General features: G+C 48.8%; 1 protein-coding gene across 8 annotated transcripts; it reads right to left on the bottom strand.

The window, feature by feature from the left end:
* Positions 1–5163: 5163 nt before the first annotated feature.
* SLC17A9 (solute carrier family 17 member 9) lies at positions 5164–25393 on the bottom strand. Of its 8 annotated transcripts, none has more exons than XR_015276958.1 (15): positions 25240–25393; positions 22706–23109; positions 17285–17482; positions 15822–15961; positions 15088–15187; positions 14012–14142; positions 13168–13264; positions 12271–12367; positions 10232–10319; positions 9889–9923; positions 9235–9350; positions 8754–8809; positions 8202–8231; positions 7437–8116; positions 5164–7220 (listed from the first exon to the last, which is right to left on the bottom strand). XR_015276958.1 is itself a non-coding variant. In XM_086852783.1 (14 exons), the coding sequence occupies exons 3-14, from the start codon at positions 17455–17457 to the stop codon at positions 7953–7955; spliced, it is 1227 nt and encodes a 408-aa protein (XP_086708909.1). In that variant the 5' UTR covers positions 17458–17482; positions 22706–23109; positions 25240–25393; the 3' UTR covers positions 5164–7952. The 8 variants fall into 8 exon arrangements, 2 of the variants coding, with proteins under 2 accessions (XP_086708909.1, XP_086708908.1); XR_015276957.1 differs by having other exon boundaries at positions 5164–7328; positions 7491–8116; XR_015276960.1 differs by lacking the exon at positions 22706–23109 and having other exon boundaries at positions 8754–8947.
* Positions 25394–25546: the final 153 nt, after the last annotated feature.

The raw sequence follows: 25546 nt of genomic DNA, 5'->3' as shown, positions 1-25546 counted from the left end.
GATTTTCCCACCCACAACACTATCCCAGCCTCCTGGCCAGGTCTTTGCTTCTTCAGGACTTAAAATCCCCTGTTCTCACCTCTTGCTTGGAGTGCTGGTGTCCATCTCAGGCAGGTGGAGCTCCATCCTTCCTCCCATCCCCACCCTTCAGCTGCAGCCAGCTTGTCCCACTTGCACTCAGCCAGGCAGTGGCCCTGTTTCCTTCCCCAAACTCACAGACATGTAGATGATTGTCTTTGACACTTCATGGTTTCCTGCTCTGGTCCTCCTAGGCTGAGACTGGAAGCAAAAATCAAACCAGCTCTTGAATCCAAGGGTTTCATTCTCAGAGGAGTGTGGCTATGACACCCAGCGCTTCCTTGGCTCTGAGGGCAGCATGACAATGAAGATCTTTCCCTACAATGTTTTCCTTTACTCTGCCTCGTAACATCTGCATTTTTTATTTCATTCTTCCCCTCTTTTGGCCATCACCAGACCTTGCTAAAGCAGCAAGGGCAGCCCAGCTGATCTATCCAAGCACCACTGAGGAGCCACCATTGTTTGCCCAGCTGCTTGACATCTAAACCTGGTCTCAGAGGTCTCAATTAGGGTTTGGGGCTGACTCGCCTCCACCTCTCCTGGGAAGAGGTTTTGCCTCTTCTGCTCAATTATAAACTGTGTCTCCTCCATGTGCAAGAGAGACCAGGAGGGAGGGAGCTTTGGGCTGCTTTAGTTGTTACCTCTGAAGCATAATTCAGAGATGTGCATTGCTGTAAGACTTCACAGATTGCTCTTACAGTGTAATAGGCCCTTGATCTGCTATGTTTGTGTAGAGCACAGAGGCCAAATTAATTAATTGGACACAGCCCCATTTGGTTTGGATGCTGTGCCCCTCTCTCAGAGGGTTCTGCTGGTGGCAAGTGATGCTACACAGAGATTTCTCCCTGTTTCCCTGGTGCTGGAGTGACTTCTGTGCCTGCCTAGCATGTGTCTGGTTTTATTCTTTATTGTTAGAGTAAAGAAAATGCAGAATTTACACAAATCACTTTTCATATATTTACATTAGAAATCTTGTTGTTTTAAAATATACCAGAACTCAAATACCAGTGCTGAGAACTTCTGCTCTCTGTCTCCTGTCATTCCCAATGCTCCTTCTTGCCTGAAAAAGAAAAAAGAAAATGTTTCAGACTATGTTGAGAGAAGTATTGGCTGAGATTGGAGCTGCTTCCCTGGAAATATTAATCCACCAAACACGGATGAATCTCCTGGAATAATCCTCTCTAATGCACGTTCAGGAAATCAATTCACTGCTTTATTCTTTAATCCAGAAATCTCCAAGGAGGAGGAGGAGGGAGAGGATGAACAGAAGAGGATAAAAAATTGGCACTGCACTTAAGGAAAAGAGAGAAAACCGTATCTTTGGTGAGAGCAGTGACACGTTCTTATGGTCAAAATTCACCTGCAAACACTGCAGCCCTGGGAATTGCCAAAATATGTAATTTTTTACTCATGCTCCAGTTTTTAGCTCTGCATTAAACCTGCCTGAAAAGGGTAATAAAGATGATTTTTGCTAAAGCAAAATTTAAATGTTGTACTCCCAGCTAACTCCAGGCACAAAATCCCCAAAGAACAGACACCAGTCTGAAAGGGTTTGTGGTGGTCCTGGATCCAAACCTTGTCCAGGTGCAGAGCAGCCCGTGTTCCACCAGCCCTGGCCCTCCTGGAAGGACAGCCCAGGGCTGTGCAAACATTTCTCAGGTCACCACTTTGTTGCAGTGCCTGTCCTACTTAGAGGCTTCTGTACAATGAGATTGCAAGGACAGGAGTTTACGCTGAGCTCTCGCTGGCCCAGGTGGCTCCTGCAGTGGGAACTGCAGCCTCCAGCCCTTTCTAAAGCACAATTGTGTCCCAGATGGGCTGAAATAAAATGAAATAAGAGATGTCAATAAATTACTCATCTGAAGACCTCTTCTCTGATATCTGATTATGCTCCTGCTGGTAATACTTCTTGTTCAGGGGGTTTATTTCACTAAATAACCAGTGACTGACCAGGGTCTGGGATGCAAAATAAGAGGACACATCCTCCCTCCCCCGAGCCTGGGGACACTTGGGGGCCTTGTCTGCTCCCCAAAACCTGCCAAGTGGTTTTGTGGAATGGAGGAGCTGGAGGGAGGATGCTGGAGGAGGCAGAGAAGATCTGCAGGCTCTGAGGAGTGGGTTGGCTCAGCAGCAAAACCAAACAAAGGTGACTGAGACCAGGAAATCTGTGACACCAGGTTTGTGGGCACCTTTGGGGCAAAATTAAAGCAAATTATAGAAAGGCTCCTGTGCCCAGCCAGGGTCCACAGCAGCTCTGAGCATCTGAAGGGCTGAGGATGAGACTCATGGAACATCCACCCCACCTGTAGCTCACACATGGGAGAGGCTGTAAATGAGTGGGTTTGTCTGAAACTTGGTAGGAGAGGGGTGAAAAAACCCGACATTAAAGGAATTTAACAGCTGCAATGAGCCTAGATGGTTGCACAGGAAAATCCCCTGTCACCCACAAACAGTTTGCCTTTAATGAGAATGCAGGACATGCGCGAGTAGGTTGCTAATTCTTTGTGTGAAATTCTCCTGGTAATTGCTACACATGTACATTTCCATTGTCTTCCATGGAAATGGGATTGCAATCATTTTGCTTTGAGATGAAATGAAAAACAGTTTTTTAGAGAACAGTGAATGTCAAAGCTGCACAAGATCATGCCCAGCATTGTGTTTGGAGACACAAGTGCGAGTCACCCATGTCCTGGGAGTTGTAAAGAGCAGGGGAAAGCAATTCAGGAAGGGATTCAAGGGATCAGCCAAAGCTTTTCTGGCAGCTACTTCCACAGTCAAATCATTAATTTTTCTTAATCCTTTGCAAAAAATCTGATGATTTAGGAACAAAATTTTACAGTATATCAGTCCTGCTTTAGAGGGCCAAATCCAATTACGGGATAATGGGACTCTGGCCTCCCAGGAGCAGAGACACTTCGGAAGATGTGGGTTTATGTGGGGGTTTCATCTCATTCCATTATTGGATTAAAACCTACCCCACCCTTAATCCTGCACCAGGAACTGTGTAAGCAGGAGCTACACCAGTCTGGAAACCAACTGGAGCACAAAACCCCTGGCAGTGCTCAGAGATGCCCCCACGAACTGCCCCGCAGGAGGATCGGTACTTTGGAGGTGCTGGTAGAAGGTAAAAGCTCCTTTTTAAACCCAAGTTGTACTTGTAGGAACTGTAAGACTGTTCTTCGTGTGTTTTTCATGCTCTGGAGACAGTTCACAAACAAAACCAGAAAAATTGTTTTGAAGAGAGAAACCAAACAGAGAAGAAAGGGGAGAGCACTTGAAGCTGCTGGTGGGAGCTTGATGCCCTGGACTGCAACCCCCTGCCATTGCTCCCCCCCATCACCCCATTTTTAATTACAAGCAGCCAAACTGTAAAGACCTTAATGGATGTCTTAATTATTGCATTAAAGTTTGAAATGGAAAATTCCTCATTACATGCCATGCAGTAGGTCACAGCTGCAATAAACGGTGATATTTTGCTTGTTACAGGACTGGGTGCCCTTTGAGAGCTGCTGTCTTTGGGGCATGTCCTGGCCCTGGGGAGCTGCCAGGTGGATGTTAGATCAGGTCTCTGCTGTGAGAGCATCTGCTTGTGTTTTCCAGGCAAAACTATCAGTGAGGAGTGCTCTTTGCTATCCCTTTCCTCCTCCAAATAGTGCTACTTTCCTCCTGTGTTTTGCTTTCCATCTGCTTGAATGTGTTTATTGATTTAGTGTTATGCAAACTGCAATAAAACAGGATCCTTCTAATGATCTCCAGCCAGCTATGGAATATATCCCAAACCATTTAAATACAAACCCAGCCCCAGCAGCAATATGAGGTACCTGATCAGCCTTTAAGGCCCTTTTGCACTGTGCCTGTTCCTGCTTGCTCAGGGCAGGCAGGAAAGCTGAGATCCAACCTGGGACTCTGACAATATAAGGAATGTGACTGAAAAAAGACTGAGAAAAGGAAAGAAAGAAAAAAAAAAAAGAGAGAAAATATTTTTTTTTAAAAAAAGACGAAAACACCAAACCCTTCTTTTCCCTCAGGATCTGCACAGTTGGAGAAGAGCAGGACAGGCTTTAAGGTGGGTCTGTGGCTCCTTGAGCTGAAAAGCTTTAAATCACCTAAATGATCAAAAAAAGCTCAAATGTGCATGTCAGAGGTTCTTGATACCTCTGTAAAGGGAGCAAAAAGTCAGGGAAAGTTGAAGATAACCTGAACTCTGTTAAACTATCCTCAGCATCATTGTCATGCCACCAAGTTTCATGTTGGTTTTTTTTTCCTAAATACATTGATGAGGAAATTAGAGTAATCTACAGTACTTAGAGATATTCTCTCGATCATATGACCCTGGGGCTGAGGTGTTAAAATTCACTTAATGGCTGTTTCTCCTTTTAAAACATGTCCAAAACTTTTCCTCCCTACAATAACTGTGCAATTGCCCTGTGAGGGATGAAAGGGAGCACTGGGACAGCAAATCCTGGGGCTCCCAGAGGCAGCTCCAGCCACCAGCCAGGGCTGCAGGTGGGCAGGGTCAGTCTGTGCCAGCCAAACCATCCACACCAGCCATGGTACCTGTGCCAGATGTACCAGCTGTGCCAGATGTGCCAGCTGTGCCGGGCTCAGCACTCTGGCCACCCAGGAGCTGCCACATCCCAGATCTCGCAGCTCCCTCTGTTGGCATCTGCTCGAACCTATCAGCGAGGATTTGTAAGAAGGTGGAAATGTGTTTTTATTTTTTTTTCTAGCATGATTGCCATGTGGAAGGCGATCTGCCTGGGGGTGTGTCCCACCTCACCCTAGAATCACTTCATTTGTGTCATTACTCTCAAAAAGTGACACTGGATCATGCCTGCTGGTGCTTTACTGTCCACAGCTTTGCTGAAGGCAGCTTTTCATTCATTTTTCCCAAATCAGTGAGAAGCTGTAGCTGGATGAACTCTGAGTCTGATGCACAAGTACACGTGAGGATGTTGTGAAAATCTTCCACCCCAGATACTCTCCCTGCACAGCCTCCCCCGGGAGTTAATCACATCAAATATACTCCTCAGTCCCTCCCTGATCACACAAAATAACACCTCTGCAGCCAAAGGAAAACCAGAGTTTGCAAATTATTCACTGCCTTTATTTTTTTAGGTCCTTCCATAGCAAAAACTCACAGACCACAAGCTTTGGCCTAAACAAATAATAGTACAGGTATGCAAAACAGTTTCAATACTTCACCAAAGAGGTATGATGACAATGAAACATATGCCTCGAGTGTAGGTCAAACATTTACCTTATTAGCCAGTTACAGAGACAGATAACTCAGACAGCTCACTGGAATGTTAGCTGGACTCACAGAGAAGACACAGCCAAACCCTTTCCTTTGAACATCAGTTCCAAATTTCCCAGCTGGCAGATCCAAGGGGTGGCCAAGCAGCTGGATTCAAATGGGAGACATTTCAACTCCTCAACAAGAAATGCTGCAACCAGCAAAGACAGCCAGAATCGACTCCTTGTGCTCCTGACCTGCAGCATGGAATGGCCAGGGAAGATACTCAACCCCCACAAATCCCATGGGCTTGTTTTTTTATTCTGTCACTATAGAAAAGGCCATGCAAGCAATCTGCTCAGACTGGACAAAGGACAGGCTGACAGAGATGGCTGCACAGCCTCAGGCCTCTTTGGCAAGCCTGGTTGTGTTTGTGTTTGCTGTTACTGGGTGTTCTTCCCAATTTACCCACTGATTTAAGACTTTCCAGCAGCATTCCTGGCTCTGCAGCACCCCAATAAAGAGTGGTACCTATGGTAGCAAACAGCCTTCTAGAGAAAAAAAGAGCACAGAAGGACAAAAATAAAACACTTTCTTATCTCTCTGTCCCCAGTCAGGCCACATAATTCTTTATTCTCTTGGGAAGACATCAGGCAGTTGCATCCTTATCCCTAACTCTGCCCAGTAAGTGGTTGAGCTTAGTGATGCCCATTAGTGTCTCTGCAATTAAAAGGCTGTCAATATTTTCACTACAAATCAGCCTATTCAGAAATTTTACATGGCCCAAACAGGTCTTCCAAGAAGAAATTTGGCCAAAAAAAAAAAAAAAGTGAGGAAGAGGATAATGGGATTTTTATTGTTTTTCCCCTGAATCTATAGTTTTCCTGCACTGCAAGCTCCTTGGGAAACCTGCTCCTCAGCCTGAGTTTTCTGGTAAACACTAAAGAAACCCAAGAGATCCTTTCAGGCTGCAGTCAAGGAATTGGAGGAGAAGCAATGAATTGCTTTAATATTAAATTCACCTTTGAAACTGGTCCTACAGAACCAAACACTAGAGGCTGGTAGAGCTTTCCCCTCTGAGAAACAGCATTGGATTTGGTGGGGGTGCCACTCAAAACAAGCATGCAGAATCAGGCCTCAAGTACATAAAATATAGGATTTGATGCTTAAATTTTAAAATACTTATAAATAACTTTAAGACATTCAGACTCAGAGGTGTCAACAGCCAAGTATTTCCCTGTGACACAGGGAACCACAGGGATCCACATCCCTATGGATGCCCAATGCAGGAATTTGATTTATGCTTAACATAGAAACAAAACCTGCCCATGCCAAGCTCTTTGGAAAGTCTCCCCCAGCCCTTTGAGAGCACTTGGAGGACACATCTAATCATGCAGAAAGCATTTGGGAGTTGCAGATCCACAGCACAGAGTGTGACCAGTTCTTCCCACACATTCACAGCGTTTGACAAAACAGCTCCACAGAGGGATCCTCGGCTGCTGCTGCACTGCAAGGTCAGCCCAGCTAAGCCTGGCCCCAGGGGACAGCTCAGCTCTGCTCTCACGGTGGAGCTGCTCCACCTGGGCTCAGGGCTGGGGTGAAGCCACCAGGGAGAGAAGGGAGACCTTGGACAAAGCCAAGCTTGGCTTGGAGTGCTCTCCCTGCCCCGTGACAGCAGCACTGACACAGCCCCATGGCCCTGGGTCCAGGGCACACATCCAGCCACACATCCCCTAAGGAGAGGCCTGGAATTCACCTCACAGCCCTGGAAACACAGCTGGCTCCTGCTGCAGAACGAAGGCACGCGCGGGGGTGAAGAGCAGAGGTACTGGTTGGGATGTTCCTGTCACACCTCAGAGGATGGGGGTGAAGAGCAGAGGTACTGGTTGGGATGTTCCTGTCACACCTCAGAGGATGGGGGTGAAGAGCAGAGGTACTGGTTGGGATGTTCCTGTCACACCTCAGAGGATGGGGGTGAAGAGCAGAGGTACTGGTTGGGATGTTCCTGTCACACCTCAGAGGATGGGGGTGAAGAGCAGAGGTACTGGTTGGGATGTTCCTGTCACACCTCAGAGGATGGGGATGAAGAGCAGAGGTACTGGTTGGGATGTTCCTGTCACACCTCAGAGGATGGGGATGAAGAGCAGAGGTACTGGTTGGGATGTTCCTGTCACACCTCAGAGGATGCCTGGTGGCCAAGCAGCCCCAGAGCCAGGTGGTCCCAGGACAGCAGAGCATGGGAGCCCCACTCCCACATGGAGAAGCAGCTCCCCCCAAGAGGCCATGGATCCACAGCAGCCTTGAGAGACAGGCCAGGTCAGCTGCTTTGGCCACAAGGATATTTGTCCACGAGACACAGACTGGGACAAACTGGTCCCACAGACCCAATCCTCACTGGAGACATTGAGCTGGGTGGCTCTGCAAGCCACCAGCTACAGCCCTGAGCAAAAAAATGAACTCTAAATTTCTTTTCTCCCACAGGTCTCATCCAGACCCATTATGTACTTGGTTTCAGCATATTTTTTTTTTCCTTTTAAAACATCTAAAAAAGAAAAGTAAAACGTTCTTTGGCACTTGTGCAAGAATGACCCATAGATGTGACATCCTCCTGTCCTTCAGCTGCTTCTTGGGCTCATCCCTAAAGATCCACATACACAGAGTCTGTGTCCACTCTCTGGGCCTCTCCAAAGAGGAGGAATGTGCAGAGCCCAATGCTGTTCACAGCAGCCACCAGGTTGAAAACAGAAATCCAGGAGCCAGTGGTCTCGATCAGGTATCCAGCCAGGTACACACAAATGACACCTGCAGAGAAGAGAAACACATGCAAAGGCTCTGGGCTGGATCCTGCTCTCCACAGGAAAGGATGAGCTGCAGGAAAGTACTTTACCTAGGAGGGCTCCACCTGTATTTGCAACCCCTGGAAAGAAAAAGTGTGAAAAGAAATTGTGAAAACCCAGAAATATGAGCCATTTTATCACAGCTCCCACCAACCCCCAGTCTGCATGTTGGGCAAAATGCCTTTCTGATCATGGAATCACTGACTGGTTTGAGCAGGGATGGACCTTAAAGCTCATCTCATTCCATCCTCCTGCCATGGGCAGGGACACCTTCCACTAGCCCTGCTCCAAGCCCCATCCAGCCTGGCCTTGGACACCTCCAGGGATGGGGCAGCCACAGCTTCTCTGGACAACTGGCAGAGAGCACTGCCCCAGCCCCAGCCCATCCCTGGGTGCAGCAGAACACCTCACAGATATAAAAAAGGCTCCTTGGTTGTGCTACCTGCCCCCAGCACTGGCAGGTTCATCACAGAAGGAAACTGGGGCTGCACACAAGGAACAGACACTGCCCAGAGCTGCTCCTGCTCAAATCCTGCTGCTGGTGACCAGGTCCCCCCAAGAGATGCCACCTCTCCAGCACAGAAACCCCACAGAATCCTTACCAAACAGCAAGCCAGCACACGAGGGGGCCAGGTCCTGCACGTTTACTGAAATGCCACTGGTAAGAAACAGAGGGGGCAAAATAAATGGCTGCTGAATGGAACATGACTGCTTTTCCATCCTTTACACACTTTGCTTTGTCAAACACAAGGAAAGGTCCTGGACCAGAAATGGCACTGGCAGGAGAAGGGAGATGCTGAAAATAAAGCAGGTGAGTATCAGAAGGAAAACAGTTCAACTCAAAGTGTTCAGAGGGGCCACAATGGAATCCCCCTCCTGCTCCATGTCCCTCACACTGGCTGGTCCAAGCCCTTCCATACCAGAAGTTTGCTGGATTATTTCCAAACCCCAGGGCACTAAACTCCACCAGCCTCACAGGCTCCCAAACACAATGCTCAGGCAAGTGCCAGGATGGAGGGAGCCTCCTCTGAGACCCCAGATGTGCAGGGGAGCTGGGGCCACTGTCCCCATGGTTCTCCTTACCTGTGGTTAAAGGTCTGCAGTCCAACAGAGGCTGAGGCAAACACTATTGCTTTGCAGAAACTGGAGGTCTGGCCCAGGCACAAAGCAAAAATGCTTGAGAGACCAGAGCCAATGACCTGGAAAAAAGGGAAAATGAAACACCACAGCATGTTTCTGTAAGGAACAAAGCAACTCCTGCCACAAACAAACTGTTCCCTTTTCCAGTGGTGTGAGTTTGTGTGCACCCTGTGCTCCTCTTTTTTCTCCCCTCAATGTTTTTGTGTCAGAGGTCTGTCCAGAGGGATGTGATGCTGCAGATCAGAGGATACACTGTGCTCTAACCCAGCATTTCTCTTTCTGTTCACCCTTGTACTGCTGCTTCCTCAGTACCTAAGGGATCATTTGGAATGACCAGGAACAGGCTGTGAAAGAAAACTCCTTCAGAGTGTTCAATGCTACCTTCACTGTGCTCAATGATCCAGGCTCTGCTCCTCACCAGGGTTTTCCTCTGGATTTCCTTTCACATGTCCTGACCATCAGTTAGAGTGCAAAGCCAGAAAATCTTTCCTGTTTCCATCTATAACCCCCAACCCAGCTCCATACAAGGTCTAGTCTGCCATGTAATCAGAGTTTAGCTGGTAATTCAGGTATCTCCCACAGCTTCAGCTCTCTTACCTGCATGAACTTACGAATGGTGATGGTTCTGTACCCTGGAGAAGAAAGGGACACTTGGAGTTAAGCACAGCTCACTTTGTTGTCCAGCCAGGAAACTAAAAAGTAGATTTCAGATGCCCAGATTCCATCTCCAGGTGGGTGTTATGAATGAAGTCAAAGGGAGCCCCAAACACTTGGATGGGATTTGGACACAGGAGAATTTGTTCTGCTTTTGTACCAGAACCTCACAATGTCTGTTTGCTGGATCTTCTCCCTACCAACAAACCCACCTCCTCCCACCCAGGTCCTCTTCCCACACCACATAAGATTCCTTTTTCGAGAAAAAGCCATAAAGAACTCTCACCTTGACTGATTAAATGATCAGACAGAAATCCACTGAACAAGCTCGTTGGAATTGCAACCAGCCAGGGAACCACATTAAACACCCAACCCTGAAAAGAAGTGAAAATCAAGAGAGATTTATTGTCAGAGCTGAGATTGTTTGCAAATATTTTGACAGTCTGTGGTACCCGTAGAAAGGAGAAATAATGAAGTACTCAGGACTTGTTGCAGCACCTCTACCCCCTTTGCAGAGCCAGCTCTCAGCTGCACCACTCCCAGCTCTATGAGGGAGCAGGTGCGTCACAGGGCTGCAGCATTTGTAGATTTGCTGTCTTCCCTTCTTCCCCAGCAATGCTCTATCCAGGGGAGAGGCAGAAAACTTTGGGAAAGAGGGATTAAACGTGGCAAGATTTACTGCTCAGTGAGATGATGTGGCGGTGAGCCACAGAGCCCTGGGAAGCTCAGCGTGGGTTTCCTGTGGGTCCCCAGCAAAGCTGCTGGCAAAATTTCCAGCAGCTTCCAGGTGATTAGCAGCGTTACTGTGTGAGGCTGAGGGAGCAGAGCTGGATTTTCTAATGGCAGGATTAGGTAACCTTATGGGCAGCAACATCCTTCGGCCTATTTTCAATTAAGTGAGCTGCAGCTGTAATCACAGACGATTTGTGGTCAGCTGGATTACAGCTGCTCAGGGGCACTTTGGTGCCCAGATCCCACAGGAGCTGAAATCAGTGTGGGCTGGGCTGGATTTCATCTCAGCTGGTTGAACCTACTCATCCATCCATGCATCCATCACCCCCATTGCTCAGAGCCCATCTCCCCCTCCTGTCTGGCTTCACCATGCATGGGAGGGCTCAATAATCTTTTTTTTTGAGTAATCCTGTTAAAGCTGCTCCTGGAAATCCAGGAGGGGTCCACCTGCATCTTTCCATGCCTTTGAAATTTGGGTCTGGGTCATTTTTGACAATGTTAGCCCATGGGCTTTGTGGGGTGGTGCTTCTGCTGTCTGCTAACAGCAGCTGGGGCTGCTCAGCACATCCACCCCAACCTTGTCTCATCCCACAGCCCATCACCCTGAGCCAAACCCTCCATCAGCCTCACTCAGGTGGCCACAGGCAGCTGCCCAGCTCACCTGCAGCAAGGGATTTTGGCCAGCAGGTGCCACAGGTTCCCCACATTAGGGATTATCATCCATCCTTTAAAATGAAGCAGCCTCAGCCCCCCTTGCAAGCAGCACGAAGCGATTATCAGCTGCAGGAGCACTCCATAGAGCATCTTACATAAGGGCACCATGATATAATGCCTAACAGATGGTAAATTACTGCTGCACAAGCACATTACTCGAGGTGCACAGATCTTGTCACAACAATATGTTTGCTGGTTTAACACATGATTTTAATATAAATATCAAGTATGCCATAAAGAGCTTTACATATGTAATATGAAAAGGCATTTGTAAGCAGCTCTGGAAATTGTAAAAACCTAACAGAGCCATTGTGGAGAAGGCTGAGTCGCTCTGAGTCTCTGAGAAAATACCAGCTCTCAGCCAAATGAGTCCTGCCTGGCTTTCTGAGAAATGGGAGTACCATTTGTGCTGAGGAGAGGGAAGCTTTTGTACTATTTTTGAAGTGCACTAATTAATGGTAATTATCATTTTCACAGGCAGGTCTGAGCTGTACAATGTTAGTCCAGCTAAAAGCCCTGTAAAAAACTAAGGGTGAATGGTGGTTATTTGCAACAGCATAATGTCATGAGCTTTGTGCTAGTTGAAAATTATATTTTCCTCAGAAGAAAAGCAGTCTAAAACCCAATACAACCTGCTCTTCCCTGCACCCCTCAGCATCCCTAAACAAGCAACTAGAATCCAGCCTCTGCAACCTGCAGAGATCTCCAAAAGTACGTGCAGGGATGCCACAGCTCCTAACCCCACAGGGAAACCTCTCACCTCCTCCTGCCCTCACCAAATCCCTCTGCCATCATCTTCCTCCCTCTCCAAGCCCTTTTGGCAGGTACCCAGCACAGCCTCCTCAGAACAGCAACACCTCTGCTTCGGAGCCAACCTACCTTTGACTCGGGAAAAGTTTCCTTAAAGAAAGTTGGCAGCCAGGAGAGGAGGGTGAAGAAGGTGCTGGCCGTGGAGAGCTGAGCGATGATGACAGCCCTGAAAATACACAGCTGAGAGGAAACAATCAGCAGTGACAGGTCATGCTGGCTGGGAAACGGGCACTCCACATTTCAGCTCCTAACAGAAATCCCTGACATTTTTGTCATGGATAACCACTCCTTTCAGCTTTCTCCTAGCAGCTGGTTCCCTCCTGCCCCACTCACAGCCCCGGGGCCAGACCAGGTTAATTGAAGGGCTAATTATGCCACTGCATTTCCCACTGCTCCCTTCCAGCCCTGCAGGAGCCCTCCTGCTCTGAGAGATGTTCTTTAGGGTTTTCTAGGGATTTGTTATCAGCTCCATTGCTATTCAAGGCAGGAATGGGTTTGCTGCCCTGCAGCCCCAGCATCCTCCTCCTCCCCACCTCAAAACAGCCCTTGGGAACCGCTGGGATGAGTTTCTGCAGCATCCCAAAGGAAAAACAGCCATTAAAAAGATGTTTGCCAGCAATGAGAACACAGCCCGTGCCACCCAGTGCCCCTGAGCCCATTACAATCTGCATTTCTAACAACACCCCTGGAAAAAATCACTCCAGAGGATTCATCCAGGGGGAACAGCCTGGGAACAAGAAAGATTTGCCAGTAAATTCGAGCCTGACAGTCCTCTGGACAGACCATAAACCACCTTTGCCAAGCTTACCTTTTCAGTTCTTTCTTTATACAGAAGGAATCAGAAAACTAGTTCTGCTTCTCAAATATATAAATGAGTAGACAAAAACCACAGAGGCAGAAAAAATAAGCCCAGAGAGGAGAAAACAGAGGATGCTCCCAGCCTGGCCAGTGCATGCAGCTGCCTACCAGATTGGTGCTTTCCTAAACAGCTGCTTCCAGGGAACTTTGGTCTGCTTGGGTATCGAGAGGCCCCTCGTTAAATAGTTCATGGGGATGGTGAGCTCTGCAGGGAATAAAACATCCAAAGGAAAGCTGTGGTCAGTAATTACCTGTGCAGCTTGAGACAGCCCTGAGGCACTGCTGTACAATCACTTTTAATCTCCTTCTAACCCTTGGGTTTTTGGCTCTACCAGCACAGAATGTTCATGAAAACACCTTGTTACACTGACCAAAATTTTTCCATACCCCTCCCCACCCAGCCACCTTCACCCATGTGTTACATCTCTTTTATAATTAAACAGAAGTCCCTTGGCAGGAACTGGGTTTGGATTCTGTGCAGCACCAGGCACACACCCACCTCCCAGTGAGCTGGGCTCCTACATACCACACTCACCCTAATAATGCTGTAGCAAGGTGTAATGGTTTGTCCATATGTGGAATTACTCCTTAGGCAGTTATTTGGGAAGAGATTTTGTGGATTAACTGGTTTTTAAAAGCTCTATGTGTAGATGCTCTTAGTTTGGAGTAAGTATCTTGCCCTGCTTTAGCTTAATCCACTTTGAAGATCATGCTCTGTTTTGTGTTTTCACTGGTGCTTAAAGAGTACTGAGGAGCCAGATCAGGCTCTCAGCAATTATATAATCCAGCATGGGACTTGAAATAGGAAATCAGCATTACAAGAGCTCAAATCCTCCTTTTTGGGTTGGGGATCTTGGGTGAGACACAGCATGTATTATAGAACACATCTGAGCAAAAGGCCTTTGTGTAAAACCAGGAGCTCTGTCAGCCCCAGGGATGCTGCTGGACTCACCTTTCTCACTCAGGAGGTATTTGCAGGTGCAGTAAACCCAGAGCAAAGTGAGCAAACCAGAGAAGTAGAAAACACTTTCCCAGCCGTACCAGTCCAGGAGGAGAGATCCTGCACCACCAATCAGCAACGTTCTGCAAGGGAAACCACTCAGATGTACTGGCCTGGCTGGGAGCTCAGGCTGAGCACATCGATGGGAGACTCTCCCTGGGGTCAGCACTGTGTCACTGAACCACAGAATCCTAAAACGATTTGGGTTGAAGGCACCTTAAAGCTCATCTTGTTCCTTCCCCTGCCATGGGCAGGGACACTTTCCACTGTCCCAGGTTGCTCCAAGCCCTGTGCAGCCTGGCCTTGGACACTGCCAGAGGATCCAGAGGCAGCCACAGCTTCTCTGGGCACCCTGTGCCAGGGCCTCACCACCCTCACAGGGGAGAATTTCTCAGTCACTGCATGTGTGGGTGCTGCCACCAGCCCCACCATGGCTCTGCAACCTGTTCTATTCCCTGAGTGGCATCTCAGGCCAGATCCTCACTGGCAGGAGAAATCCCAAAGGGACCTCACCCTCACCTGCCCCACACTGAAAAATGGTCATTGAGGAAGGAAAAGGAGGTTGCTGGTGTGCAGTGTCCCAGAGAATGGGTAAAGCAGCAAAAGAAATGAGAACACTGCAAAAGTAAGTGATATTTATATTTAGCTTTTAAGCAACCCTTCCATTTAGAAAGGAAATTCTGATGGACATCAGCAGAGGTGGAGAATTCTTCTCATCTATCAGAGAGGACAGGTGACAAGTGTCAGCCTAACCCTTGCTCCTCCTACTGAATTGTGCTGTTTCCCATAGTAATTGAATGTTGCAAAGAGTCTTCAAAGTCTGGTTTGAAAAGGAAAACAACACATAAATCCTTGGCAGGCAGGACAGCAACTGCCTGAGGCTTCCTCAGCTGCAGCCCGAGTCCTTGAGGACCTGTGAATCCACATGTACTTTGGGCTGTGAGTTTTGCCTCCAACTATTTAATGGCATTTCATCACATTTGACGTCCAGAGACTGTCACTTGCTGCTCAAAGGCCTTTGAACTCACCCAAACTGTGATCCAGTCCCCACTGTGCTGTAGGTGAAGGCTCGCTCGCTCTCCCGGACCCTCTGGGACAGCAGGCTGGCCAGGGATGGGAAATAAACCCCTGAGACAAACAGGAGCAAGGCAGGGAGCAGTAAGGCAAAACAAAAGCAAATTTAAACAATACAGAGCGAGCTAAACACTGAGACAAAGCAGGAAAGCCTTTGATGAATTCAAGACAGGGATATAAAATAAACTGAGTGGATCCATTGCCATCAAAGGTTTGTTTGTGCCTTCTCTGTAATCTTGTTTCATCATCACTGCTGCTTCTGTAAATCCATCAGTGCCAATGCACTTCCCAGTGCTGCAGCTTGGAAAGAGGGAAGGAAAATCACCCCAAATTATCCAAAAGTTTTGTCAAGGGCCAATTTTCTCGGAGTTTTTTGAAGGACTTTTAAAATGTGGAAAACCAAACATGACCAGAGATGTTTTCCAAAGCCAGCAGCCTCTGTCTGGCAGAGAGATTTCTACAGGGGAATGACTTGTCAGTGACTTTCTCTAGAAATGTCACTGTTTTTTCCCATGGAAGTTGTGGATGTGGAGGCAGTTTTGAGGCAGAGAACTGCTCAGAACCCACGGGAAGGGCTCATGCCCTGCAAACCACGGGACTTGCATCTCAATGTGCTACACATGAGCCTCTGCACAAGGAAGCTCCTGAACAGACAGACACACAGACACACTCAGGACAGGGCTCTCACCTTGCAGCAGCCCCATGAGGAACCTGGAGGAGGTCATAAAAACCAGATGGGCTGAAGTGATGTGGGTGAGCAGTGGGGTGAGGACTGTGAGCAACCCCCAGGCTGATGCTGAAAGGAGAAGGACCTTCTCACCTCCTATTCTGGAAGACAGAAAACACATTATCAAAGACAGGAGGGCCAAAGGGCAAAATCCTCCAGTCCACACTCAGGTGCCCTTCCCAGTCCAGCCTGTTTTTATGAGCAACCTTTCGGTCAAACCTGTTCTTCTCCTGGCCCTTGGGGAGGAGCTCTGACCTTTTCCCTTCCCACCTCCTGGCAGCACTGCCCATCCAACCCCAGCTGATCCCAGAGATCTCAGCACGGAGCCACTCAGGGCTCTGATGGTGGTGGTGGGAAGCCCAACTGCTGCCACCTTTCTACCTCTCTTAACCAGTGATGGTGTTTTCCATTTGCTCTTTTACATCATCAGCTCTGCCTTTTCCCATTCAGGTTGCTCTGGGTGTTTTCTTGTGAACTCTTAAGGACCCTAATTAAATAGCACAGTGCACTGCAAGGATAATGCATCCCTTCCAGGCATGTGCTCCTCACAAAAGATTGCATAAAAAAGCTTTCTCAGTAAGAATAGATTGGCTGGGGAAAGGGACTCAAGCAGGTAATGATTCAGAACCTCCCTTACAGCCAGCTGGGGAAAATGTTTGGTTTTTAATTCATATGACACAATGGAGATAGTTTTTCTAAACATGATGGAAACAGTGCATGGGGACTTGCTTGAGAAAAGACTGCAAAAGAATATAGGGCAGAAAGACTGAAGTGCTGAACTGAAAACAAAGACTTTTATGAGCTTTCACTGGAGTGGGGCTGAGAATGCCTTTCCAGTCATTCTGGTGTGTTCAGAATAACCTGCAGTTATCCTGATAAGCAGCATTTTAATACCACATCAACAGTTCTTCCTTTATCCTAAACCCTGTATGGCTCTGCAAGGTGTAAGAGGGAGAGAAAAAGACCTGAGCATCTCAAGGAGTCTTTACTCCATTTCTCTTGAGAAGCCTCCTCTCCAGCTGATGTTCTGACAAAACTCCAGGGATATCTTTTTCTCTTTTATTTTTATTCTGAAGCACTAAATCAATTTCTGGGTGTATGACACACTCTCAATGTTCTCTTTGACTAGTACTCCATTCTATATTCTCTTCCTTTATGTTTAATTACACCAGTGCAGATCAAATTGAAAAAGCTGTATTTACAGAATCCTGGAATCACTTCCAGGGATGAGACATCCACAGCTTCTATTTGGACAGTCTAAACTACCCACATCCCTTCTCAACCAGAGCTTCTCCCCATGGACACACTTGACCCTCCACCCCATCACTGAAACTTGGCTCTGCCACAGCTCACACTGGAACCGAGGGGTCAAAGCCAAGCTAAGTGTCATTAAAACAAGAAAACATGAGTATAATTTCCAGTACTGATCACTGATGTGTCCTCCAACAATCTGTGTCAAGCAGTAGCCCCAGAAGAAGCTGCTGAGCACGACGCCGAACTGCTTCTTGTCCCAGTCGAAGCGGGAGCTGAGGGCCACGGCGCAGATGGGCACGGTGACACGGGCACAGTACAGCAGGCACGTCCCCAGCAGCAGCATCAGCGTCCACACACGGGACTCGGGCCTGCAGGGATGGACAGCAAGGTGGGGAAAGGGCAGGGGGGATGCTGGGCCCGGTGGGTCCGTGCTCAGCCAGGATTTAGGGGTTGGGCTGGCCTTGCAAGCCGAGTCTGCCTGGATAAAATGAAGGTCAGCACAACTCCCCCAGGGCACAGCGGTTCTGACACAGAGTGTATCCCATCTGCTTTTAGGAACAATGCCAACTTCATCCCAAACAGCCCCAGCAGCAATGTCTGTCCATAGGCTGCAAGGTGCTAGGACATCACTGGCTGTGGATGGAGGGAAAGGCAGGAAGGAACCTGGCTTGTTTGCTTTTTCTCCACCAAACAAGAAACTGCTCTTTAAAATACAATGATAACAAAGGAAAGGTCAGGGCATGAGGTTAGAAGTGCCTGCATGAGACACACCTCTTGGCAGCAAACATTAGTTATTTGGCATTTCCACCCACTCCTCAGGGGAGGTGGTCTGTGTGTTACCCTTCCTAAAAAGGAGAGATACCAGAAATTCTATAGAGAGACAAGACTTGAAGGGTCTGAAGAGCTCAGAGAGAAAAGCAAAATAATTAAGCCTGGACAGATAAGAAATTTTAGATAATAAGAGTGAAAATAAGTTAACAGAATATATATTTCTGGTGCATGAGTTCTCAGCCTCAAGAAAAGGGCTCCTACGGGCTGGAAGTAAGTAAGAGGAAAGTTAATGATTGCTTCTGGAGCAAACAAACACATTTTGCTGCAAATATCAGGCCCAGGTATAGGTAAATCCTTCTGCCTTCCCTCAGCCATGCCACTTTGGGTCCCCCCTTTGGCAGTGAATTACAGAGTTAAAAGCTGAGTAAGAACACCCATTATTGGTACTATTTGTATTTGATCATTTCTATGCCCAGAGGCCAGAGCACAAAGCACTGAGCTAACTCTGCTCCAGAGGAATTCACTGTACCAGGGCAGTAACCTCTGGGCTTTCCACCCTGCTAAACACACCCATGTGGGAAACAACCCGGGTCACCTTTTATATCAAACAGAGAGCTGATTTCTCTGTACTGGAATTATGATAAATATGGGTTAATCCCACACAGCACAAAGCCATTTATAAAGGTGTAAATGGGCCATCACAGGGGAGAGGTGAAGGAACAATGAGAAGCAGAACAGGCGGGCAGGTGAACCTGCTGGAGGTGGATTTATTGCTGTTTCCTGACAAGGCAGATAAGCAGCTCAGTGCTAACCTCTGGCAGGAGGAACTGGAAGTGTTTCAATCAGTGTTTAGAAGGTTGGAACCGTTGTTAGTGTGCACACACACGAGTGCACAAGGTAACACAGAAGCTGGCAAACCTCACCTGTCCTTGCTGGAGGAATGAGTAACCAGGGGTTCACCTCACCCAGCCATTTCAACCAGCTGGGAAATGCTCTCCAAGGCCCTCATGGGCTTGCCCTGAGAGGAAGCCATCTTCAATTGTATTTCCATTTGCTGCAAAACCAAAGGTGGGCTGGTTTTTAACCACCAGCCCCAGCCAATTCCAGGAACAGTGGCTCCACTGACTCCAGCTTGCTACAGAAAAGCACAGGGAAATCAAAGGCTCCAGGACACTGCATGTCTGGGTCAGAGGAACCCCAGCAGGATTACATAGGAGGTTTTGGGTATAAGTACCCCACCAAAGGCAGAGGGCAGGTGGGGATAACCAGCCAGGGAAAACCTTCCAGAGATCCCTCAGGGATGGGATGCTACCAGGTCCAACTCTTGCCTGCCCTGCCCAAATGGGCTGTTGCCGGTCTGGGGCTGTAATCTCTGTTGTCTCCAACAGCACAGCACTGATAAATTTGAGCTATTGAACCTGCAGCAATCGAGGTGACAGAGTAAAGCACAGCAGCCAGTGATGTGTGGAGGTATTTTCTATTATTTAGCCACCAAGATGGTTTCCTAAATTGTACTTTTCCCCTGCAGCAAAGGGAGACCTCTATTAGCTTTCACTGGAGTGGGGCTGAGAATGTCTTTCCAGTTATTCTGGTGTGTTCAGAATAACCTGCAGTTATCCTGATAAGCAGCATTTTAATACCACATCAACAGTTCTTCCTTTATCCTAAACCCTGTATGGCTCTGCAAGGTGTAAGAGGGAGAGAAAAAGACCTGAGCATCTCAAGGAGTCTTTACTCCATTTCTCTTGAGAAGCCTCCTCTCCAGCTGATGTTCTGACAAAACTCCAGGGATATCTTTTTCTCTTGGCTTTTATTTTTATTCTAAAGCACTAAATAAATCTCTGGGTGTATGACACACTCTCAATGTTCTCTTTGACTAGTACTCCATTCTATATTCTCTTCCTTTATGTTTAATTACAACAGTAGGGATTATGCTCACAACAAGTGGAGAATGTAAGGATGGCTTCAGACTGCCACCTCCTCCACAGGCAGCACATCCAGCTAGGAAAATCCATGCAAAGAAATATGAGTGTCAAATGTAATCAGTAGCTGCTCACACCCACCTGGAAGCATGGCAGGAATGATTTCCTTGCAAGGACAATGACGTGTTTGCATCACAGGAAAGAGCTTTGTAAATGCATTTTCTCCTAATTATAGTTATCACAGAGGCTGCAGATGACTCAACATTCTGCTCAGTGCAAAACAACAACAGCAGAGGTTACATGGGAGGAACCTGGACTAGCACAAAGACAGGAATTAAAACCTTCCTTCCAAAACTAAGGAATACTGACAAATCAAAGAAAGTTTTCGTGGGTGAAATTAACCATCTGAGAAGTGAAACTTCACCAGTGTTAACAGATTAAATCTAATGAATCCCCTGATGAGGGAGGGAGACAGAATGTGCTGCAGATAACCAGCCTAAATCAGATCACAGGAAATCACAGCCACTGCTGTCACTGGTGCCACCACACCTGACTCACCCGCCAGACCAAGCATCTCCCACAAGCATGGCTGGGCCAGTCCTGGCTGTATGTGACAGACACATCTGTGAGAGGGGCCAGCCCCCCACACCACTGTCAGGGAATCACTGGAGCTTGTCTAATTGATGTAATTTGGTGCTGTGTGATGGCAGCAGCTCCTCAGTGCCCAGCCTGTGCCCTCCTCACCTGCAATCCCCTTCTCCCCACAAGAGACAGGCACTGCAGGTGCATCCCCTCCTGCACACCACCGAGACCCTCTTCACTGAGCAAAGCAGCCATGCAGCTAGGAACACTTCCTATTTCACAAACCTGCAACCACCACCCAGACTATAATTAGCCCAGGCCCTAATGACTCTTCCTGGGTGGCTTTTTGAGCAGCCCTGTCTGATGTCCCGTGGTTCTCCTCCTCCAAATGCAGCCTTGAGCACTGGGTGGAAATGGCTTTGCTTCCAAGCATCCACTGGTTTCCCTGCAACCAAATGGATCCCCCACACAGTGGTTAGGATGGATTTTCAAGGATGCCTGAAATCCCCAAAGGGGCAAAAGTAAGCTGAGCTGTCTGGCAGTGGAAACAGAGTCAGCAGCACAGCGTATCTTTATTTGCAGTGTGTTTTCCTGCTGGAGGAATTTCTCCAGTAGATGCCACAGAGCAAATATTTATTCAACTTTATTTCTCTTGACTCGCCTCCCTCCTTTCCCCCAGTCTGCAGGGCTTTGGCAGACACTGCAGGTCACTGTTGAGATGGACTCTCTGGAGTTCAGGCTGTCAATTCCATCCCAGTTTAGCCCCCTCCAAGGCATGAGTCTGGACCGCCAGGTATTTTCAGGTGGTAAGAGAGCTGTGTTAGACAGCAAGACTACGAACAGCCTGTCCCAGCAACAGCTCTTGGCCAGAAGCCATCTGCAATATCTGTGGGTGTTTTCCATAACTGGAAGAAGAGCTGGGAGCTGCAGCTCCTGATCTGCACAGGATGGGCACAGGGACCATCAGCAGAGCACAACGCCCACCTCCCAGGGAGAGCGTCTCTACCTCAGGTCCCCTCTCTAAAAAGAGATTAGAAACATTTCTGTGGGAGATGCACAGAGAGCACATCAGTGCAGCCACCCCAGTGCCCTCAGCCCTCTCTGGGCACTCCCCAGACCCTGCCAGACACCCAGGGCAGGATGGGGATGAGCCCACACGGTGGTACCGAGCTCCCTTCCATGCCACCAGCTCCAAACCCAGGACACCCAGCAGCACAAGGCCACCTCCCAGGGGAATGTCCCCAGCACAGGCAGCTGGTGCCTGTGGTCCCCCTGTGCTTGGTCACCTGTCAACCACTGTGTGTCAACACTTCCCTCCTCATCACCCATTCCCAGGCCCACGGGATCATCTCTCTCTTTTTCCAGTTTACCAGCCTATAGCTTTAATTTACAGTAACCTCCACCACAAACAGAACTGACTGACGTGGCACCAACACAGCAGCCATGCAGACACTCCTGTGCCAGGAGATAATACACAGGTTGTTATTTTTAACCCTGTTTGACAGTCTTTTCTCTCACTCTTTGTTTTTCTCAACAATTTCTCCTTCAAAATCTAACACACTTGTCAAGAGAAAGGCTTGCAGTAATTTCCCCCCCTCCTCAAGCAGATTTTGTCATGCTGTAGACCAGCTCCAAGCTAATGATTTATCACTGTCAAAAGTAGCTTTGGGGTTTGGAGGAGAGTTGTTGGATTTTGTTTTTTTCCCAATCCAGCTAGCAGCCAGCAAGAGCAGCACAGAGGACACAGGGCTTTTTTTTTCCAGGGAAAGCTGCTGGCTTCCTGTCCGCCTCCTGTGCTCAAGCTCCCTCCACAGAGCTGCAGATGGCAACAAAGTGGTGTTCAGCAAACGAGCTCTGGGTTTATTCCCTCTCTTCGATTCTTGCTTTCGGCAAAAGCAAAGATGAAATTAGATTTCAGCAGCTCATATGAGCTGGAAGTAGCTGTTGAGTCCAGGTGGAGGTGGTGAGAAAACATAATAATAAAGCAGAGGCATGTTTTGCACACTGATGTGAGGGCATACATGGATCAGCCAGGAATGAAACGTGTGCCCTGCTTACGTTTTCCACGTGAAAAAAGTTCTAAGCAAGGTCACTATTAAACCCAGGGTGAGGAACTTGTAAAACAAAAATCTCAACCACCAAAAATATCTCAACCAACTAAAGCTGCAGCCTTATGTTGACAAAAGATGAGGGCACAGAACTCAGAAAAGACAACTGTCTGTTGTCTCTGGGCAAAGATCAGGTGACTGGAGACCAGCCTGTGGCCAGGGTAGGACTCCTTTTATCTCTGGAGCTTAAAGAAACTGCTATAATCACCCTTTGTCTTCAGGTGTAGCCAGAGGCTGGGAGATGCAGAGTGGCTTCAGGAGTTATTTGCTTCCCAGGACACAGTGACTTTTTTCATGCTGCATTTCTCTCCTGGAGGCACCATCCGAAATGTGAGCCCCACATCCACTGCTGGATCTGCTGGTGGCTTTGTCAGCAACCTTCAGCAAGTGATTTCTCTTTTCACTGCTTTGGTCTTCCTCAGTGAAACCAGAGATGCTTAAACACATCCACTGCCCGAGTGGTCCTGCTTTGGCGTGTTAGGATCAGCACTGAGAAATGTTCTCTAACTGTCCAGATGTGCTACATAAGCACGAGGGCTTTTTCAAGCCCCAAACAGAAATCCCCAAGTGCTGTTCTTGGAAGAGATATGTGATAATGGAGCCATTGGAAACCTGCAGAAAAGTTTGGGAAAGGCAGGCAGGAGAAAACACAAGGCAAGAGGAGTGGAAGAGGAAGGAAAAGCCAGTTGAAAAAAGGGAGGACAAAAGAAGAAGAAGCATGAACAAAGACGGAAAAATAAACCTGCCAAAATAACTGTTTATCTCTCCTTGCACTGACAGATCTTGGAAGGCTGCCTGGCATGTCTTTTGTTGGAGCATGAAAGGAGAACCCATGTCACTTCCCCCACTTGATAACACCTTGCCTCCATGGCAATAACTCACTCCTTGGAAACTATGAAAGTTATTTATTTGCATATACTGTTCACAAATTGTGCTCCAAATTCACTTCACCCAATGAGGTACATCATACAACCTGACAAACCTGCTCGAATGATCTGGTAGCTCAGACCCTCTTTCTGCTCCCCCTCACTCGCCCTCCACCTGCCCCGTTTACTTTAGGCCATAAAACCTCTATAAAACCTCCCCAAAGAAGGGCTGTGACCATGTGTGTGTCTACACTAAACAACGGGGACATGATCTCAGCTTCTGTAAACTACAGCAATATAGATAATGATCTGACGTGCCTTAGGGTTATCCTGCTGCTCCTTCCCATTAACAGGATTCTCTCAATTATTAGCAGCACTCAGCAGGGTCAGAATCACTTAAAATGCCTGTCTCGATCAACAGGCTGCCTTCATCCCTTTTGTTTTGGAAAGTGTTATCTATGTTTTGCATTTTTCGGAGATTTGAGAAACAGGAGGGCTTGTTCTGGTCAAATGGGTTTTTTGTTTTTGTTTTTTTTCTTAGAGGAGAAACAGATAAACTAAAGTTTTGTCTCGTGTAAAGCTGGTGTTGGGTCCCACCACTCCCACTTCACAAAGTCTCAGGGAAGTTAGCGAGGGAGAGACAGAGAGAAAGAATTTTCCTAAGTGTTTTAGGGGGAAAGAATCTTCGAATGTTAAGCGCCTCTGTGCCAAAGGTCTTCTTTAAGTCCCACCAGGGTACTCTTAAGGTGAGCGTGGATTTGATGAGACTTCCCAGTCTCTGAGTGCAGGAAAAGCCTCCCTCGGGACTGCAGTTTACAGCCGGCTCTCAGCCTGCTGCCACTGCAGAAGGCAATGGGTGAGGAACACCAACTCATCCACGGCTGATTGCTGCTGGAAGGGCAATCCCTGCCCTCGGGCTCCTGTGCCCTGGCACTGTCACCTGTCCTGCGGCTGTCCCGCTGCCCTCCTGCCAGGGTGGGCTGGCCACAGCGTGACCCCAAGGCGAGGGGAGCCCCAGGGCTGGCCACCACAGCCAGGCAGCAGCCAGCTGAAAGCGAGCCGAATTTCCAAAGCACAGGGAGTCCAGGGGCTCCCAGCTTGGAAAAGCCTCTGACCATGAATTCCAGCTGCCCCACCGGTACTTTGGAATCATCTCCCCCCACCTCGGACGGGAGAAGCGGCTGGTCCCGAGGTCTTTGTGCTGCATGACTTTCCCAGGGTGGCAGAGGAGCAGCACCGTCCCAGGTGTCCCAGTCTGCTCCAAACACTGCATCACCCTGCCTTCGCCTGTGCCCTGCTGTTAAAAGTGGTCACTGGGGGTTTAACTGTATTTTAAGTATTTTAATGACTTTACATCGAGAGCAGTTAATGCTGTCTAGCTGCTGCCCAGCTCCTATTCCCGACTTTATCTTAATGGATGACTATCGCCAGTACAAACATCCCCACTGGAACACTTCGATAAGAAACTCATAGCGGTTTCGTGTTTAATTCACTGACTACAGGCCAGAAATAAGCTCAATAGTTGTTTTTTTTCCCCCAAGCCTGTTTTTCACAGTAATTCCCTATCTGCACCCTTTCCTTCTGCCGTCTCTGCTGGAGTCCGGGGGAGTGCGCAGGGGACCCGCCCGGGGCGGTGGGACCGTGTCCCTCCCGGCGGGCAGCAACGGGGACAGGGACAGGAGGGTCCCTGCCCGACGGGGAGCACCAAGCACCTCCGAAATCGCCTCTCCGGGAGCGCTGCGGGCCGCCCGACCCCCTCCATCCCGGAGCCGCGTCTCTCCCGGGAGCTGCGGGCGGCGGGGACCGAGGATGCGGGGGTGCCCGGGGAGCGCCGCCAGCAGCGGAGCGGCTTTCCCGGGAGCGGCTCCAGCCTTACCTGGACCAGTACGGCTCGGCGCCGCCATCCCGCCTCATGCTGTCGCGGGATGTTCCCAGGGGCACATCCCTGCCGCCGCCCCCCGCGGCCATGCGGGCAGCGCCTTCCGCCTCCCCGGCTCACATCGCCCGGCCGCCCGCTGCCTCCCTCCCCCGCCGGGCCGCGGCCACGTGTCAGTCAGCGCTGCCGCCGCCCCCGCCCGCCGTGCCGGGAAGTCCCGCCCGGCCCGGTGCCGGTCCCGCTCCGCGGCCACGGGCAGCCTCGAACCCGCGGAGCCGGGGAGCTCCGGGAGGGCAGGTGCCGGCCC

The sequence above is a fragment of the Cyanistes caeruleus genome, chromosome 16 (genome assembly GCF_971803275.1).
Source record: "Cyanistes caeruleus chromosome 16, bCyaCae1.hap1.1, whole genome shotgun sequence".
NCBI classification, from domain to species: domain Eukaryota; kingdom Metazoa; phylum Chordata; class Aves; order Passeriformes; family Paridae; genus Cyanistes; species Cyanistes caeruleus.
The sequence above is the reverse complement of the archived record's forward strand: the minus strand, read 5'-3'. Positions and strand labels throughout refer to the sequence as shown.